The 20,716-nt window shown below is 33.7% G+C and overlaps 1 protein-coding gene and 1 long non-coding RNA gene across 3 annotated transcripts in view; one reads left to right on the top strand and one right to left on the bottom strand.

Moving 5' to 3' along the window:
- LOC309859064 overlaps positions 1–20,716 on the bottom strand; it is a 107,690-nt gene that overhangs the window by 33,624 nt on the left and 53,350 nt on the right. The gene's annotated exons all lie outside the window — the stretch shown is intronic.
- Positions 1–20,716, top strand: part of PKIA (cAMP-dependent protein kinase inhibitor alpha) — a 92,281-nt gene that overhangs the window by 66,589 nt on the left and 4,976 nt on the right. The window contains exons 1-2 of one of the 2 annotated variants that reach the window (XM_082719469.1): positions 11,514–11,602; positions 18,809–18,986. In XM_082719469.1, coding sequence (XP_082575595.1) covers positions 18,836–18,986 — 151 coding nt within the window. In that variant the 5' untranslated portion in view covers positions 11,514–11,602; positions 18,809–18,835. Of the gene's footprint in view, positions 1–11,513; positions 11,603–18,808; positions 18,987–20,716 lie in introns of those variants that run through there. The other variant, XM_082719470.1, reaches the window with a different exon arrangement.

The following is a 20,716-nucleotide window of genomic DNA, read 5'->3' as shown; positions in this document are numbered from 1 at the left end:
TCTGATAAAGTCTTCTTTGTATGAAAATAAAATCATTAAGATTCGTAAGAATGAAAATATGTTCTTGAAAAATTTATAAATCCTACCTGCATTCAAATTGGAATAAATCAGCCTGAAATTCATAAACATAAACAAAACAACAAAACAAAAAACTGTAAGGAACATTGACAGTCAGGAACTCAAAACGGTTGCACATGTTTATCCTATAAGGGGTCTACAATGAAACAAAAGGATAAAGACTGCATGTCCAAACCAAAATGCAACCCCGTAAATCACATTTCAGGTCAGGCCATGTAACAGTGGGGCGATTCAGTAAATAAATTAAAACAATTCTTGTTTTCAATAATTTCCTAAGTCAACATTTGGAATAATGAAAAACTTATCTTAACTCCAAGAAATCTGGGAAGTTATTAGTTAAAGCAAATGTGTTGTACTACTGTTCTACACCTGGCTAAAAATAGTATTAAGTCTTGAGGACACCCATGAACACTGAACAGACTCTCTAAATATAGCTTTTTCTTTCTCTAAAAGCATTTAAAAATATGCTATCTTTTGTGGAACTTGGCCCATTGTAAAGGGCACAAGGACACTAAGATCAGTGACTTTTAGGCCTCATAAAGCTTTGAAATATTTTCTTAGTTCGGCAACCCACATTTTGAAGACATGAAAACTGAAGCCCAAGAAATTCAGTATTTTTCCCAGCATAATATGGTAAAACAAATAATAATGATGCACTCAAACCTCTCTGTCTTCTAAATCCATTGAACGTGGATGGCATGTAGTAGCTTTTAATACCTTCTTATTTTCTTCTCCCTGAACAACACATTTCTTCTATGGCTTATCCTTTTTGCTTAAGAGGGATGATAACTCACTATAAAATTTAGCTATAACTAAATTTTAAAAATTTTGCTGTTTTATAACTCATTTTTAGCTGCTTTTTTTTGTTGTTGTTAAAAATATGCAAGGACATTTTCTTTCCTTCTTGAAATGCCTCTGCCTGCATTTACAATTTTTTACTGTTGAATTATTGAATAGTAATAAGTACAGAAACACATTCTAGTAGAGAAAGTAAGTGTTAGAGGCAACATGGTGAACAGTACAGTTGACATAACTTAAAGGGAGATGAAGACAGAAGGAAGAGAACAAAAATGTGATTTGTTCATAAAAATACATGGCAAGTTAATGTTTGGCTGTTGGCTACACTCAATACAACATAGCCTAACTTAATTTAAATTCCAGATTAACTTCTGTTGTTTGCATTGCCATAGACTAGGGATTAAACAAAACAACAGAATTTTTAATGTTCCACCATTTTGTATTCATTTCCTAAAGATTTCTACAGGACTTTAAAAAAAAAATAGAAACCAAAAGACTTGCCTTTGAATTATTTTCCCTGCTTCTTTGCACTTTAATAAACTGATAAATGGAATTTATCTGAATATATAACTACTTCTATCCCGTAATTTTCAAAGCACTAGGGATTGTGTGTGTGTGCAAATACACATATAACACATTTTGTATTAAATGCTGTGCTACCTTTGCAAACATGAAATAAAGTTTTCAATCAAAAAATTATTATTGTCATCTAGATGAAAATCAGATATGATAGTGGGGCCAACCACTGGTAAGTTTAAAAGCCATCCTAGATGATTTATATGTGCAGCAGGATTGAAGGTCTTGCTTTAGCTGAAGTACTTAGAAGTATAAGCAAGCATGGCTCTAATCTCATATCTGAGATCTGTTTTTTTTTTAATTTGATTATGCTGATAACAATATTACATTAGTTTAAGGAGTACAACATTGTGATTCAATACTGTACACATTATGCTCTGCTCACTACAAGTATAGCTACCATCTGTCACCATGCAATGCTATTAAATTATCATTGACTATATTCCTATGCCTTTTATTCCTGTGATTTACTCATACTATAACTGGAAGCCTGTATCTCCCACTCCCCTTCACCCATTTTGCCTATCCACCCCTGCAGTCATCAGTTTGTTTGCTGTATTTATAGGTCTGATTCTGCTTTTTGTTTGCCTGTTTGTTTTGTTTTTCAGATTCCACATTTGAGTGAAATCATACGATATTTGTCTTCTGAGACCTGTTTTATTTAGAGTTCTTTGGCAAATGCTTCTATGTATTTTAATACTCTTTAGCTATGCTATAAAAATACCAAAAGCTGGTGTGAATTAATGAAGTGATATGCAAAAACGAAAGCCTACAAGATAGGATAAGCATGGGGTCTTCTAATTATCACTCAAATAAGTTTTGTTGATACAAACATTGTGGAAATTAAAGACATTAATAATTCATTGTGCTGGAATCAAAATCTTCTGGTTATGTCAGTACAAAAGAAATCCTAATTTGTACCACAAAGGTAATGAACTAAAAAAAATGTTATTTGTTAAATACTTACTTAGTACCCTGCACTGTACTTATAACACTTTTCCGAAATTTGGGGGACAAACAAGAGAAATAGAAATTCTCCATGCTCAAGTAGTTTATACGTTGGTCGATGAAATATCTCTATTTTGAGATCTTTGAAATTCTCATTTTATTGTAACTTCATCATATAAGTTGTTTTTCTATTTATTAAAATCAATATTTACCACCTTAGATGTTTCTTAAATGTTCCTAATAATGAAATTGTGCCATAATGATAATTTCCAATACTGATAATAGAGTTGATAATAGAGATGCTTGATATTGATAGCAAGGTGATTTTGATAATCTACAAAATGTCATGAGGTTTTTCATAATAACAACTTGTTTCTTAGACAAAAAGGCACTTACTATTTGTCTTCTCATTTTATAAAAAACTTTATTAATATTGATTTTACCACATCATAAAATTCATATTTTAAAATAGTTTGCTTTGTGATTATCTCATTTTAAAACTATTCTTTATATAACTACTATATATGATGTAAATATTCATATATATTTTTCAATGGCTAATACATTTTTAATTTCTTTAAGTATTTATTTAATTTATGTTGCTGTTTTTCAGCATTCCCTTTTCTCTCTGGAGCCTATCCTACTAATTTCAAAAAGCCTGAAAATTCTGAAAATCCCACATGAAGTGATGTATGAAAAATCTTAAAATATAATGGTGGTAGAGAAAGAGAGTATTAAACATTGTGCTGAAGATTATTCCATTAATAAAGAGATTAATCAGTGCTTCTAACATTTGGACATAAAATAAACATAAAAAACATTATAATACTGAACAATGACATTTTCTCCTTTTTTTCATTTTTTTAAAAAGATTTTATTTATTTGAAAGAGAGAGTGAGAGAGCACAAGTGGGCGGCAGAGGCAGAAGGAAAGGGAGACGCAGACTCCCTGCTGAGCAGGGAGCCTGACAATGGGCTCAATCTCAGGACCCCAGGATCAGGACCTGAGCCAATGGCAGACACTTAACCAACTGAGCCACCAAATACAATGGTATTTTCAATAAGAGGTTATTAAATACTATATAGAAAACTCATATCTGCAAAGCAGATAATTGGCAATGATGATACATATATTAAAATATGTGATAACATAATCATAGCAACTTTTTTTTTTTTGGCTGAAAAGAGGCATATTGGAGTGCTTAAGCACTGTTTCAATTGGAATAGATAGTTAAACATTTTGCAAAAAATACTTGATTGCAGAAGAGGAGATAATAGCATGTGTGTGAATGTGTGTTTTCAATTAATGCATTTTCATTCATTGAGAAAAGAAAAGAATGTCAGATTTTTAAAAATGTGACATTGTGAAATGTTAAAGTACCATTTTTAGACTTATTTCTGCTGCTGCCTTTCCGTTAGCATTTACCAAAAAATGCCATCTTATCCAAGTTAGAGATCTAGGAGCAATCCCAGGATTCTCACTGAGGGGCACTCTACTTACATGTTCCCCATTCAATAAGTCACAAATTCCTGGCCCTCCTATTTCAGACAGCTCTCTACAACATACACCTGCTCTTTCCCTGTCTAGTCCGAACATCTCTGCCTTAGCCTCCTACTGAAGTCACTTCTAGTTCATTGTGAACAGGATCATTTTTAAAGCTTCCTCAGTCCTAGACAGCTGAGCTGCACTTTTGGAAGCTTTACACAATGTCTTATTAGATGTATTAAAATGTATCCACATCACCTACTCAGTGTAATTTATAGATAACTCTATGAGACTTGAGCAATGTAGCAGTTGATGAGTTGTACAAATATTAATGTTTGAAAAAATTACTTAAAATTTTCATCTCAGTTTTGCAGATTTTTTTTGTATTTTGAAACAATTTTTTTTTTAAGGTGTCAATTTAGTAAGTCCTTCTCAAACACCTGTTCCCTGGTGAGTGTGCTTTTACTGTCAGAGGCTGGACAGCCCTGAAAGAGGCATCTAAAGGACCATCACCTGGATGAATACCAGATCTGTGGGAATTGGAATGTAAAATGTTTCTTGAACAAATCTAGAAATCAAGGAAAAGATAGTGGTCTCAGTTATGTTGTATATCAGATGATAATATTAAAAAGTCAGGTACTATAGGGATGTTAATAAAATATCATACGGGTATGTCTTAAAACAGTATGTGAACTTCTTACATACTTAAAAAGAAATACTGCTAACCAAAAAAAAAAAAAAAAAAAGACGTTTAGCATGCTCCAAAACGAATTTTGGAAAATGACAGGTGGGTTTGTAAGTGGTTAAATCACCTACTAGTTTCATTACCTAATGTTTCTTAATCCTTGTTATTTCATCTTTAAAAGTGAGATAATGAGGGGTGCCTGGGTGGCTCAGTGGGTTAAGCCGCTGCCTTCGGCTCAGGTCATGATCTCAGAGTCCTGGGATCGAGTCCCGCATCGGGCTCTCTGCTCAGCAGGGAGCCTGCTTCCCTCTCTCTCTCTCTGCCTGCCTCTCTGCCTACTTGTGATCTCTCTCTGTCAAATAAATAAGTAAATAATCTTTAAAAAAAAAAAGTGAGATAATGAGAGTGCCTATTTGACAGAATTGTTGAGAAATTTAAATTATATAATTCTCATGAACTGTTTAATGTGGAATCTGGCATATACTCAATATTTTGTTATTATTGATAAAGCACTAGCAAGCAATAACTGTTTCATTATTTTTATGGTCATTGTTGCAACTTGGAGCAGACTAGACAATACTACTGAGCTTAATTTGACCATTCATTGTTATTTTAAAGATGGGAGAGTTAATAATGAATTATTTTGAAATGTGTCAGTGTTCTAACATCCTTTCAAAAGCTAAATATTTATTTAATATAGAAAAAAATATTCTTAGTTCAATGAGAAAGAGTAGATGTTAAAAGTATCTTTCCTCCTTAGAATCCTACAGACCCAGAAAAAAAGGTAAGACAAAGGATATAGAAAGCATGATATAATAAAGAATAGCACCAGCCCTAGGCTTTTGATGCTTTTGTAATTTTGATGTGAATAACCCCAGGCTCCTATTCTAACATCAGTACTACCACAGACTGTGTAAGACATGGTAAAGTCGATTAACCTCTCTCTGCTTTAGTTTCTTCATCTGTAAAGTGCAAGTAATATTACTTATCACTTGCCAGCCAGCAGTACTTCTTCAGCTAATTGACTGTCTCAGCAGGGATGTTGCAAAGATTAGCTGATAAATGATTTATAAACCCTTTGAAATATTAAATAAGTGATGTAAAAAGCTCTAACAAGAGGACAGAACAAATTATTCCATGCATTAATTTGCTACTTAATCATATATATATTTTTTATTTTAAAAAACACCCCTAAAAAAGAGGTAGCCCTCAGTACAGTGAAAATAGGATAGATTACTAGGGATTCTAGAGTGCTTTTTATTGCTGTTATTAAAAAGAAAACCCTGTTATAATTAAGAATATATAGAAGAAAAAGTGTATTAGAGGAAATGATTATAGTTCACCTCCCTAAATTGCGGGAAAGTCTTCAAGAAAGGAAAACAACTGAATAAAAACAAGGGAACACACTTTCTTAGATGACCTTTACCATTAACAATGGTATAACCTTGACAAATTTATTTAACCAATAAGGAGTTTGAGTAGGATAATTAAAAACACATCTACAAAATGTTTTTATATATGTATGGACAACAAAGAAAATCCTTTGCCAATCTCTGTAAGGGACTAAAAAATTAAAGACCCAAATCTCAAGGAAAATGTAAGAGAAGAGCAACAGGAAAGTAATTAATTCTTGCACAGTGCCAAATTAAACAAACACTATAATAAAGTTATTCATTATACCTGGAGATGGAAAGAGGGTGTAGTTTATAAATTCAGGTTGACAGATGAGTAGAATTTTGTTGTCATTGGGAGAGAAGGGCATTCTAAGTTGAGAAAACAGGATTAGAAAACCAACAGAAGACAAGATATATGGCAAGTGGTAGCTATGGATGAACATTAGTATGCACAAGAGAGATAGTTTAGGGAAAGATATTAGTAAAGTAAGTTGGTTTCAAATTCTAGAAGGCCATGCAAAAAAACCCAAAAAACAAAAAAAAAAAAAACTGAACTATGTTTGGAGTGGGTTCCCAGGAGCAACTGAAGATTTTTGAGTGCTTTATGTTTTATAAAGTTTATTTTGGTAATAGTGTGAATGGTTAAGTTGGAGAATACATTTAGTTAAGTAATTAGCATATAATTGCAGTAGTCAAGAAAGAGATGATGAAGCCAGTGACCAGAGAAAAAATAGAAATGAAGAATATAAAATAGACATTGAATAGGTAGAATTAAAACAATGAGATTTGAGAAATTATTAGATGTAAAGATGAAATGTGAATAATTATTGGGATGGAGTAATTGAAGACAATCATAAGATTTCTATCATAGGTGCTGAGAAAATAGTGGTAATGTACACTAAAATAATGAGAATAATGAATAATTTGGGGGTGGAGTTGGAGAATACAGCAAAGAGAATCCATTTTGAACTTACCAAATTTGAGTTTTTGAGGACAATCATGGTGGAATATTTAGTACACAATAAAAATTCTCAAGCTAGGGCCACCTGGGTGGTTCAGTGGGTTAAGCATCTGACTTTGCATCCAGCTCAGGCCATGATCTCCTGGTGGTAAGATCCAACCCTATGTTGGGCTCAGTGCTCAGTGGGGAGTCTGCTTCAGATTCTCTCCCTCTGTCCCCATCCCTGCTCCCCTGTGTGTGAAATAAATAAACAAATAAATAATAAAGTATTAAGAAAAAAATTTTAGGCGCATCTGGGTGGCTCAGTTGGTTGAGTATCTGCCTTCAGCTCGGGTCATAATCCCAGGGTCCTGGGATTGAGCCCCATACTGGGCTCTCTGCTGAGCAGGGAGCCTGCTTCTCCCTTACCCTATGCTCTCTCTCTGTCAAATAAATAAATAAAATCTTAGAAAAAAGAAAAGAAAGAATTTATCAGTCTATACTTCAGAAAATTATCAGGCCCCTCAAATGATAGATTTGATAGTCATCTATGTACAGGTGCAGTTAAGACTATGGGGGTAAAAGAGATTATCAAACAGAACATAAAGAATAACAAAAAGAGTAAATATTATTTAAGAGGTAAGCGGAGGGAAGAACAAGAATAAATACAAGAAAAGATTACAGGGAAATCAAGAGCAGTAACTTTGGTAGCTAAAGGAGAAAAACACATCAAGAAAAGAGAAATAGCAATGTAAAATGCTGTATACAATTTTATATATGTGATTATTGTAAAAAAACCTTGAATTTTGTGATTAATCTGTAATGGTTTTTCTTTGAGAAAGCAATTCTGGTAAATTAATAAATATTTAAGTCAAATTGCAAAGAAAATAAAAATAGAGGGAAATAGGAAAAATTAGTACCTACCTCTTTTCCTCTAAGTTTTGGGGGTAAATGAAAGTAAAACAGATGTCTTTAAGAACATACAGAGTTAAAAGATGAAATATATCCTTAAAAGGGAAAAATGTAAGCAATTTTATAGGCATTTGAGAAAGAGGGAGAAGCAGTAGAGGGCAGAAATGAAGGAACAATAATGGGACAGAAGATAGAATCAAAAGCACCAGTCAGGTATTTATGTTGTGCAAAAGAACTCTTTAATAAAGAAACAGACAATTTCAATGTGAGGCTAAAGAAAGAGGAATTGAAAATTATGTAGGATGACCTTGGTCTTCTTCATAAATTCATTAGGCAAGATTTTCTGTGGAGAATAAAAATTTGAAAGAATTTGAAATATAAATAAGACTGAAGAAGCACAGAAAAATAAAGAAATTGGTGTTGTTAGAGATGGTAAAGAGGTCAGCTAGAAAGGAACAAAGGGATTTATAAGTAGCTTTGAGGTCATTTTGAGGTCACCTAATTAGACAGTGAAATTATTTTCTAAAGGAATATAGCCTGTACTTCTGACTTTGTAACATTTTTAGGCTTAGATTAGGCTTAGATTTCTCATTACAAAGTTTTGATTTGTTAAGCATTGTGGAAAGGAGAAAAAAAGATTTGAATCTGAGCTAAAAGAAGTTTCAGAGAATTTAAGTAATGATAAAAATAAGTAGATTATGAGTTTATAAAACCAGTGCAAAAATGTTCCCATTTCAAAAAAAAAGAAATGTGTATCTATGTATATCCAGATAGATAGATATTATATATCTTGGTGCATATCTGTATATAAACCCTTGAATGAAGACATAAGGGTCAAAACTATCACATCACTGGGATCAGAGATGAATTGATAAATAGAGAAAAGATTGAGAAGAATAATCATTAGTATCAAATATTGAAACTTTTCTGAACCTGAGAATTTTTAATATACACTGAGAATCAGGGAGAAAGTGAAGAACTTCCTTCAACTAAGGCCAATGGGACACCATGTCTAATAATATCAGTCAAAATTTATTGTGAAAACCATCAAAGACATTCTATTTTTTTTCTCATATTCGGCAGGATTCATTCTAGCAATATTTTTGTGATAGAAATGTCAATGACTTGGATTCAGAATAAAAAAGGATTTGACTTCACCTAGTTAATAAAAATTGCCATCTCTCTGTGTGATATAACTCAGTGTATGAGATTGCTTTTTGAAAGAATGCTTTTGATGGGACACTACCCAAACTCTTCAGAAGTGCAATACCTGTTCTTGTTATACTATGTAATACTGAGCATATTGTGCAGGAATTGTAATTATGCCTTAACAGAGGAAGATTTATAGAATTTTTTAAAGTTGTGGCTGTTAATAGGATTGCAGTTTTTATTTCTTCCTTGTCTTTCACTCCAAAGTGTCACTAGAATACAGCTCAATTCAAGGAAAAAGGGAATTGAGGTAGCTTTGAGTTCTAGAACTTTGTTCTAATCTCCACATTTAGTGTGAAGCCCTCTGATCTGTGAGATTAAGGGGTTGTTTTTCGGGAACAAGTTACTAGATTCTTAAGCCTGAATTACATAAATAAGAAGAAATTATAACAGGAAAAGGAAAGAGAAAAAGATGGATAGTACTTAGCCTGGAAATAGAGGAGCTGATATTTCCAGATTATTTTAGGAATCAAAAATTTGCTTAGTTAGGTGTGCCAGGGTGGCTCAGTGGGTTGGGTCTCTGCCTTTGGCTCAGGTTATGATCTCAGGTTCCTGGGACTGAGCCCCAAACTGGGCTCTCTGCTTGGCGGGGAGCCTGCTTCCCCCTTTCTTTCTGCCTGCCTCTCTGCCTACTTGAGATCTCTCTCTGTCAAATAATAAAATCTTTTTAAAAATTTTACTTAGTTATATTCTTTACCAAAGAGTTTTCTTCTATAATCTATAGTGTTGATCAGACAGTTTCCTACTACTATGAATATCAACTATTTTCAAAATTTTGTCCCTGGACTCCTGCAGGTCACCCAAACCCTCTCAGTCAGTTCTCTGAGATACTCTCATTGGATTCACAAATTCAAAATAATTTTCATAATAATACTGATGATATTTGCCTTTTTACTTGGTTGACACTGCATGAATGGTGCAGAAGCATGGTGGTAAAAACTGCTGGCACCTCAGCGCTAATCAAGTCAGCAACACAAAACTCTACTGTAACCCTGGTATTTTTCACCATCACACACTCACAGTTAATATTTTTAAAATGCTAGATTTACCTACAGATATACTTGATGAAGCAGTAAAAAATGTTATGTCAAGTCTTGTCCCCTGAGTACACATCTGTTTAACACCTTTGTGATGGGAAGTCACAAGAAGCATCTCTGCCAGATACCAAAGTGGATGGTTGTCTCAAGTAAAGTACTTTGGTGACTACTGGGGTTGAGAGCTGAACTAGCCACTTTTTCTTAAGTCACCATTTTTACTTGAAAGAACAACTGACAGGCAAACTGTAGTTTTTCAAACTTGGATATTTGGCAGAGATTTTCATTGAAAATGAACAAAATGAGCTTGTCAGTTCAAGGGAAGCAAAATCCAACTGTAATCTGCTGGAAATGATGAAATCTGAGCTTTCAAACAAAAATTACAATTTTGGAAAATTTACTATCTGCCCCTGTGAACTTCTCAGTTTCCCAATCCATAAAGACTTTCCTGCTGAGATAGGTGGTGTTACTAACAAATGTGATATTTCTAATATCACATTAATATAAATTATAATATTAAAAGTATATATTATATGTATGTATATATATACACATATATATATATATGCATAAGCATAAGATCCATTTAAAGTGCAAGGTAGACAACACATTTTAATGAAACAGTATGGAAAGCATATTGATATGGTTGTATGATTCCACATTGTTAAAAAAAAAAAATCCACGATCATCTGAAAAGGCTATTAAAACTCTCCTCACATTTCCAACTAAAAAAAAAAAAACTGTGTAAGTCCAGATTTTCCTCATATACTTCAACTAAAACAACATATTGAGACAGATTGAATGCAGAAGCAGATACGAGAAACCAGATGTCCTTTATAAAGCCAGACATTTACAGAAGTAAGCCAGAGAATTGCAAAATGTAAAACAATGCTATTCTTCTCACTATTTTTTTTCTTTGGAAAACATATTTCATTTCATTAAAAATATATTATTTATGGAAACATGTAATGGGTTTATTATTTATATTTTAAGTAGATTAATAAATATTTAAAAATTTTTCAGTTTTAATTTCTCATATGATAAATATTAGCAGCTCTAACTACAGAAACAAAAACTCACTAGTGTTTTCAATAATTTTTAAGAATGTAATGGATATTTGAGACCAAAATGCTCCAGAAATACTAATGTAGATCAAGCCCTAAGCACATAGTAAACTACTCAGAAGCTTTTAACACACTTCACAAGATCTCATAAAGTAACAATTGAGAAGTTATATAATTGCATTTGTAATATGGGACAGGAAGAATTTTCCTTCTCTTTTAAACTAAAAGAAACCATACCATTCATACTAGAGAGAAGACTTCAGTGCCTGCTGATGGCATTCTCTCCATTCTTTCTTCCAAGTCTGTGAGTCTCATTTCATGTGTCCCCATTTACAGGAGTAAAATTAGCATGTTATCTAGTCACCATTTGGCTCATGACTCAATGTCACTATAAAAATCATTTTAGCAGCTTCATAGGCCCAACTTCTTTTAAGATACACATCTATGTGGAATGCTTCAATTTATTTGATATAGGAGACGTAAGTACATACTTTTCCTAGTCTCTTGCAATCTATCTAAATCTGTGAAAACTACAAGGGTAAAATCTTTTGGTTTAGTCTCTCAAATAATTTGTATATGATATTTTAAAAGGTAAAGAGCATAAACAAGGGAAAGACCAACATGAATCTCAGTTTAGAAATCCATTATACAAATGGAGAATTTTTAGAATACCAATATACTGTTTCTTTTGTTAAAGAGTGAGAAAGTGAGATTTTTTTTAAGAAGGGAGAAAAGAAAGAGCAAGTTTGTTCCTTAATCATGAATTTTGATTGGCTTTTTAGATATCAATATTTGGAGATTTATGCTTTAAAATTTAATATAACTTTAAATGGTATAGTACTTAAATAATAAAATGTGTTTCTTTCTCTCTAATCAGACTATGAATATCAGTATAATTTAGTTGTTTTCTATAACTGGATACAAAAAAAAATATACCGTTTTATTTTGTTGATATCCAGTACTACCATTTTGCTTTATCTACAAAATTCTAATTATAGCAACATAAACAAGAAACTTTAATGGAGTCCACTTTTGGTAAATTTTGCAGGTTTTATTCTGATTATTTTTATAAGGCCAGAATTCATGCTAATTGCTATTCTATTAAATCTCTACCAGCTGCTTACATTAGATTTTTAACTTTTATCATTTTTTGTTATCTATTAGACATAATCATTTAGCAGCAGTGTCCCCAGAATATCTTAGCAAAATTATGAAATCATTATACAGCAGTGTATTTGGTGTAAAAGATATTTCCGGTCTCTGGCAGTTGTTTCACTAAAGACCTAGGTCTAAATGTTTAACTGAAAGAAAAAATAACATAGCTGCCATACATGTAAAAATAACAGTTTTTCAGCACCTAATGAGAATTTGCTAAAAGAACTATAATCTTGGAAATAGAGGGGGGAAAAGAGAGCTCAAAGCATCTATACATTTTGTTTAAAAATATAATTGTATTCTTCCTCATTCATGTATTTACATGTGTGCTATTTGTCAGGTATTTTTCTTTTTTACTGAAAAATAAGTCTATTGTCCAGAGGGAAAAATGTAATAAAAATTAAATACTACTTTTATGATTATTATTATAATAATTATAATGGACCATAATTGAATGCTCCAAACTCAGCACATCAATCTAGTAACTGTGTTTTATAAGTACTTAAAAAGAGAAGTTTATAGGGATAAGCTCTTTTCACAAATGCCATTAGTGTCTTTCAAGCCAATTGAAAACCATATATATACATTTTTTTTAAAGTTTTTTTTTTTTTTTAGAATTTATTTATTTATTTGACAGAGAGAGATCACAAGTAGGCAGAGAGGCAGGCAGAGAGAGAGAGGAGGAAGCAGGCTCCCTGCTGAGCAGAGAGCCCGATGCGGGACTCGATCCCAGGACCCTGGGATCATGACCTGAGCCGAAGGCAGTGGCTTAAACCACTGAGCCACCCAGGCGCCCAAGATTTTTTTTTTATTTATTTATCAGAGAGAGAGAAGGGGAGAGAGTGAGCACAGGCAGACAGAATGGCAGGCAGAGGCAGAGGGAGAAGCAGGCTCCCTGCTGAGCAAGGAGCCCGATGTGGGACTCGATCCCAGGACGCTGAGATCATGACCTGAGCCGAAGGCAGCTGCTTAACCAACTGAGCCACCCAGGCGTCCCGAAAACCATATATATACATTTTAAAGGTGAACACAATATACGTTTACATCTGTCAAAACCTTGTTTCTTATTCCGTGTCCTTGTTACTTAAGAGAACACTAAGTGAAAATTCAAGTTAAGTTGTTGGCTCCCCTCTTTAAAAGTAGAATTACTGCCAGGATCCTTTAACATTCCCAGAGACACAAATCATAACACAGCACACATTCTTTTAATTCACATCTTCTCATGGGAAATGTCACTACTTTTATCTCTCATTCTTGATATTTCAAATCTCCTTAAAACTATTAAAAGCACAGTAAAATCCCCATAGTCACATGTATTATTATGACAGTCTATGTAGAAAAATGATAATGGCAAAAAAAAGAACTTCTATTGCAAAATAACAATGTTTTTCTATGCAAAACTTACAGAACCTGGGTTAAGTCATAGTTCTGTGTGTTATTTAGCAGTCACTTAGTATCTCTGAGACTTATTTTCTTCATCTGAAAATAAGGATATTTTTGCCTACTCCATAGCATTGCTATCAGATGAGAAATGATAGCAGTTGTGCTTTAAAAAAAAAAAAAAAGCCTGTGATTTAAAAAGCCATAAAGGGACTGAGAGTGAGAAACAGTAACAGTGATTGTAAGACAAACTCATTCCTGTAACTCCACCTTTCCTTAAACTTTTATGAGATAATATTAGGTTTATATGCATGTCCAATTCTAAATCGCCAAAATAGCATAGAAATTAGATTTTCTAATTTCTAGAAAATTAGAAATTTTTAAATTTCTAATTAGAAATTAGAAATTATTTCTCATTTTTGTAATTCTTAATTGGTTAATGGTGGTAGAATAGATAATGAAAAACACTAAATTACTCCAAGGTCAAAACCTTTATTCAGACTTGTAACTCCCTCGCAGACAGGCAACCTGGTAAAGTAGAAAAATGAAGTGAGACTTTGTAGACCTTCATTCCAGACAATTAAGAACTTTCTGGATTTTTAGGATTTGGTAATTGAGTATAATCAGGGAAGAGGGAACTTCTCTGTGGCTACTGATGAAGGACGTCTATTTTTTCTTCATTGTTTAGTTTTATTCAACATACTTTTATTTTGCACTGACTGTATGCAAAGGACTCTATTAGGGATTGTATGTAACTAAAACATTGAAATCTAGTTCCTATCTTGTCAGAGCTTATGTTCAGTCTAGAAGGAGAGGTCACTATAATGCTAGTTAGAATTTAAGTGGCCTCTATGACAGGCACAAATCAAGGCCCATATGGGATTGCCAGCTGAAAAGACAGGGAAAAGAAGACAAAGACAAGGTGGCATTTGGCTGAATTCTGAGGGCTAAATCCATTTCAACAAGCAAGTTTGTCAGAGGAAGGCATTCCAGGTAGAATCACAGACTTGAGCAGTAGTGCCGCAGAGCATCTCTGGAAAAATATTTTACATTATTCTGCAACATACCAAGTATGAGAGCTAGTGATTGAAGTTAAAGCAACAAAAGAGGGTTCTTCCCAGATTATGGAAAAACTCAGCAATAATCCTGGGAAGAGCTTTTCTGTGCTTTACAGGCAGTAAATATGAGGGACATCCAATACAAATCAACATACCTGGCAAGTGATTAGACATGGCTATCAAGTGAGAGAAATAGGCGAAAGTATGCTCCAACATAGTGTATTAGTAAGGCCAGTTTATTCAGTGTTCTGTTGTCATTTTGTTTTGTTTTATTGAATTTGAAATGCTTATTAAGCAAAAGCAGGTGAAAATATCTATTTAGCAGGCAGTTGCCCTTGTGTGTGAGGGGCCTGGGGAAACAGTCTCAAGAGGAGATGCATACTTTTGCATTATCCATTGTGAGGAATTAGAAGCCGTGGATTAGATAAGCTTTTCAAGTTAGAAAGGAGAGAAAGAAAAAGGGTCAAGGACTGATCTTAAATTCCTATAAAATGTCCCCAGGAAGAGAAATCTGTGAAGAATACAAAAGTCAAATAGGATAGAACCAGCATAGTAAAGTGATAGTTGTTGTGTTTTGTTGTTGTTGTTGTTGTTACTGTTGTTGCTGTTATTGTTGTTGCTGTTTTTTATCAGCACCCACCATATGCTTAATATATTAGGCTTTTTGGATACATAATCCAAATAAATTCTCATAGCTACCTTAAGAGCTAAGTATATTTATCACAATTTATAGATGAAACAGTGAGTATAGAAATATTAGATGGAAAGTCTAGATTTGAATACAGATAGCTATAATAATACCTATAACACTACCTGTAATATTCTTGCCTCTATAGCTTGCAATATGTGCTAGGAGAGATTTTCGAGGAGAATGTAACTGTAATATCATGTATTGTAGAGAGACCAAACCAGGATGGGCACTTAAAAGAAATGTAATAATTAAGCAGTCACTTAATGTTAATACAAATCATTTTCGTGATCTCTAAGAAAGTAATCTCCATAAAACATACTACGTAAAAGCCAATGGAATACAGACTTTTTAAAGGGTTGTTCAAAGAAAGTGAGATAATAAAAGTAGCTGAACCTTTCTGAGAAATTTAATAAAGGAAAAAGATGGTTGTGTAAAGATGTATGAAAATTGAATAAAGAATATTTGGTTAAATGATTGGTTTTTTGTTGTTTTCTGGTTTTGCTTTTTTAGTAAGAGGACTTGAACATGCTTACAGGCTTACAGGAGAAATGCAGAGGAGAAAGAAGACTCAAATTATTGAGGAAAGCAAATAAGGGAAGGGGAGCAAGGAGCTACAGGAGGCAGCAGGAAATAGATCAATAGCATGCCTTAGAAAGAAAGAAGCTAGTTCATCTAGGAAAGAAAGAATAGTGTTTTACAGAGAAATGTGTTTGAGAGAGGAAGAAATTTAAGAGAATATGCAGCAGATGTCCTGTATCTTCTCAGAGAAGGAAGATGTAAAGTCATCTCTTAAGGCAGTGGTATATGGTTGTGTGGCCTGGAAAGCATTTGGAATTCTTCCCACAGAGAAAAGCATAAGGAAGAGTCAATGAGAGGTGAAAAAAAGAATTTCTGAACAACTCAGAGTGTATACTAATAATAGAGTCAAAAATTTCTAGTTGAGCCAATTGGCACAATTTTGTGACTTTTTCTGGTAACACTCAGCTACCCAGTTAATGAGATCAGAGAAAGTGCACGATGTTGTTTTCCTAGGTTTAGGAAGATCAAGGTGACAGTAAGTCAAAGGGACTTCTTGATGCCAAAAAAAAAGTTACATGAAATTGGTTGGCAGTTGATCCAGACTGAACCTGGAGGAAGCTAAAAAAGGGTTAAAAGAACTAAAAACATAACCAGTGCGAAGAACAGAGTCATTAAGAAGAAGAGATAGATGGTTATGGCCACGAAAGGAATCTCCAAATTCAGAATTTTAGAAATGAGGTAGTTTTAAGTGATGATTGTTTTTACATCTTCACTTTAAGTAGCATTACTCATCATGCCTTTCAGCTGTCCCCTTACTTATTAGAAAATGGAAGTCTAGGAGGTTCAAGTAATTTTCCAAAAGTCACCCTATGACTAAACCCAGGATCTTCTGAAGAGCATTTTGAAGTTTTAAATAAAATAATAGCCATTACCATATTCCCTTAAAAATAATGGTAAATATAGCTGAATGAATGAAAACCAATGTTATCGATAATATAGTCACAGTAAGCATATAGTATAGATATATTTTCTATTTCAAAAGTGTATTATGGTATTACCCCCTCATTCCTTTTCATCTTCCTCTTAAAGAAGAGAAAATATAAAAGTTTCCTCTAGATTGAATTAATAGCTCCCTCATCAGTATGCATTAGGGGAAATCAGCCTAAAAGAATGTGCTACTGACAGCCATCCTAAATTGCAGTGTAAATCAAGTTATCAAGTTATTTCAGAGTGCAAATGTGCATGCCCATGATGATGTATGGGTTCCACCATTTTTGCTTCCCCCATATTTCTTATATTTTGAAAATATACCTTCTCTTGATTATTGATCTGCTTTTAATCTTTTTTTTTTTTTAGATTTTTATTTATTTATTTGGCAGAGAGAGATTACAAGTAGGCAGAGAGAGAGAGGAGGAAGCAGGCTCCCCGCTGAGCAGAGAGCCCGATGCAGGACTCGATCCCAGGACCCTGAGATCATGACCCGAGCCGAAGGCAGTGGCTTAACCCACTGAGCCACCCAGGCGCCCCTGATCTGTTTTTAATCTTAAAGTACAATAAAATGTGATTGGAATATTTAGGAATAGGAGGAAATTATTTTAAAGTTCTGTTCAAATAAATTAATGCAACAATAAATGTATTTTTTTCTTATCTTGCTATACATCCTTCTTTTGACTTTTAGGGAAGGGCATAAATTTAAATATAGAAAAAAAACGAAGATTTGTATTTGGTGTTTTTTTTAATACATATATCCTATTTTACCTTGAAAATATTTTTTGGAAGATTCATTTTCATGGGCTCCTTTTTTGGAGGGGGAGCAGAGAGGGAGGGAGAAAGAAAATCTAAAGCATACTCCATGCCCAGCATGGACCCCAATGGAGGACGTGATCTCACAACCCGGACATCATGACCTGAGCTGAAATCAAGAGTCTGACTTAACCAACTGTGCCACACAGGCACCCATCATTGAGTCTTTTTTAAACTTGAATATTTTATTTCAAAGATTCAGTCAAGAAAGATTGTTATTCCCTCAAGCAATCACTTAATAAAGGGGACCACAGGGAACCATCCCCCTGGATTCGAAGTAGCTCTTTGGTCACTGACATTGCTTAGAATTGCTGGGGGGTGCCTGGGTGGCTCGGTTGGTTAAACATCTGCCTTTGGCTCAGGTTATAATCTCAGGGTCCTGGGATCGGCCCCTGTGTCAGAGTCCAGGGTCAGCGGGGGTGTGCTTCTCCCCCTCCCTCTCCCTCGGCCCCGAACACCTGCTTGCATACTCTCTCAAATAAATAAATAAAATAAAATAAGAATTGCTGGTATATGGTGATAATAAAAAGCAAACTAAATTTTGGTAAACTTCATTATTGTTCTTAGACTCTGCAGACAAAGTACTTGCATTCAGCTTATCTCTAGGATGGACCACTCATTCCACCCTCAACCTTGGTATGCTACCAATCTCAAGTTCTCTCTGCAATTGAAGACTGACTAAAATGGTATTAGAGAAGGAGAATTTTATGATCTAAACTAGGTGCCCACAAGTTACAGTATTCAGGCCAAATCTGGTCCTATTACTATTTTTCCAAACACCGTTTATTACATTTATTTAACATATTTTACTTAGACTATTTTTGCACTACAGCCACAAAATTGAGTAGTTGGATTAGAGACCATATACCCCTCAAAGCCTAATTTATTTACTATCAGGCCTTTACAGAAAAATTCCCTGACCTTGGATCAAGGATTAAAGCATTACTTGCTTTGTAGACATGTAAGCAAGACAATCATTTCACATGCATATTGTAGGCCAGTAATTTAACAAGTGTCTTTGTGAAATGTTATCATTGACCAACATTATATTTACCTATAAGTTTTTCTTTGTTTTGTAGTCCCTGCTATGTGGATATTTGTTAGCAATGACTGATGTGGAAACTACATATGCAGATTTCATTGCTTCAGGAAGAACAGGTAGAAGAAATGCAATACATGATATCCTGGTTTCCTCTGCAAGTGGCAACAGCAATGAATTAGCCTTGAAATTAGCAGGTCTTGATATCAACAAGACAGGTGAGTTGTTTGACACACATCTTTCTTCCAAGGTGGGATTATTTGTAGCATTTCACCGAAGAGGATTAAAACATGAAAAACCACCTTTGAAAGTAATCTAATAGCGTTACAAACAGTCTAAGGCAAGAAAAAAGTCAGTGACTAATCTCTTAATCACTCCTACTCCATGTTCAGTGACTTTTCTGTATAGGGTTTCCCACTCAAATGCAGAATTCTTAATCTTCTATTACTAATGCAATCAATAAAGCACATGGGTTTTAAAAAAATTCCAATCTATAAAAGCTCTGAAATTTCTACGTAGAATATTTAACAAAGTAGGAACTCTCACCTTCAGTAACATTGGCCATTTCAAAGGAAAAGTTCTTTGGGACCAATTTTTTTGAAAATGGAAGTAAAATTGTTTGTTACATCAATGTCTTCAGTAAAAAGGTCACTCAGTTTTCTTTTCATGATAGAATGGGTTTGTGGAAAATTTGTCTTATTACCTGACTTTGCACTCTTCTTACCCAAGTACCAATGAAAAAGTAAAACAAGACTGTAATATCAAAGTACTTTTGAGTATTTAAAAGAATGCCATTGCTTTTGCAGGATTTAAAAGTGGATGTATTTTCCTAACAAATCTTGTAAAAAAAAATAAATAACCTTTAAAAGTAAAAAAAAGGAGTTCACGATTAAGGAACCACAGTGTTGGATACATGAAAAGCACTTATCAGTTTCTGGCTCATGGTAGCCACTCAGTACTAATTTGCTATTAGAATTTTTATGGCAAAGCTTTCCGGTTATTGGAAAACTGAGTCAGAGTATATGTTAATGAAACAGTTTAACAATGTTACCCTAACATACCTAGGGACAGTACTTTATTCAGTGGCTAAAGGTCAGCAAGTCACATATTGGTCTTTTCAAATTCAAACTGAAAATAAACCTTTAACATTGACACCTTGGAATATACAGACTTATGTATATTTTAGATTTTGTTGTTTCCCTACTATTTATTACCAGAAGTTACTTATCAAAGTAACTCTCAGAAGGGGTTAAGGAAATTATTGCAATTTGGTGGGATGAGGCAAGTAAAATTTTTTCTGTGGTCTTTGAGAGTTTGCTAATTTTCTTTTATAAGATTTATATATATAGATTTTATTTATTTATTTGACAGAGATCACAAGTAGGCAGAGAGGCAGGCAGAGAAAGAGGGGGAAGCAGGCTCCCTGCGGAGCAGAGAGCCCGATGTGGGGCTCGATCTCAGGACTCTGGGATCATGACCCGAGCCGAAGGCAGAGACTTTAACCCACTGAGCCACCCTGTCACCCCAAGATTTATATTTTTCTTTATATATTAATATTCTATTTAATCTGCATTAATTTTAGACACCCCTAATATTATTAACAGAGCAGTTCCATTTCTTCTTTTTTTGTCTTCCCTGAAATTGAGACTCATCAGCATCAAGACCTGTCTTATACAAGAGAATATATTAAATTATTATATAACAATGGAAGAAATTGATTTTTATTAATAAATATAATAAAATTATTTTATATTTTATATTAATGGTATTATTAAACAATTTAGAATAATTAAAATATCTTTATGCTATCAAATGTCTTTTTATCTAAACATTTCTAGATTTTAATTGCAATTCTCCAGGCTCCTAGAAATTTTTGTTTGTCTTCTAATCCTAAAGTCCAGGGCCAGGCAAAATATAAATAGTAAGAACTTTTTTATTATTCTAAGTA

This window comes from Mustela nivalis (genome assembly GCF_964662115.1).
Source record: "Mustela nivalis genome assembly, chromosome: 2".
Lineage (NCBI taxonomy): Eukaryota > Metazoa > Chordata > Mammalia > Carnivora > Mustelidae > Mustela > Mustela nivalis.
Note: the sequence above shows the minus strand (reverse complement) of the source record. Positions and strands in the feature narration are given on the sequence as shown.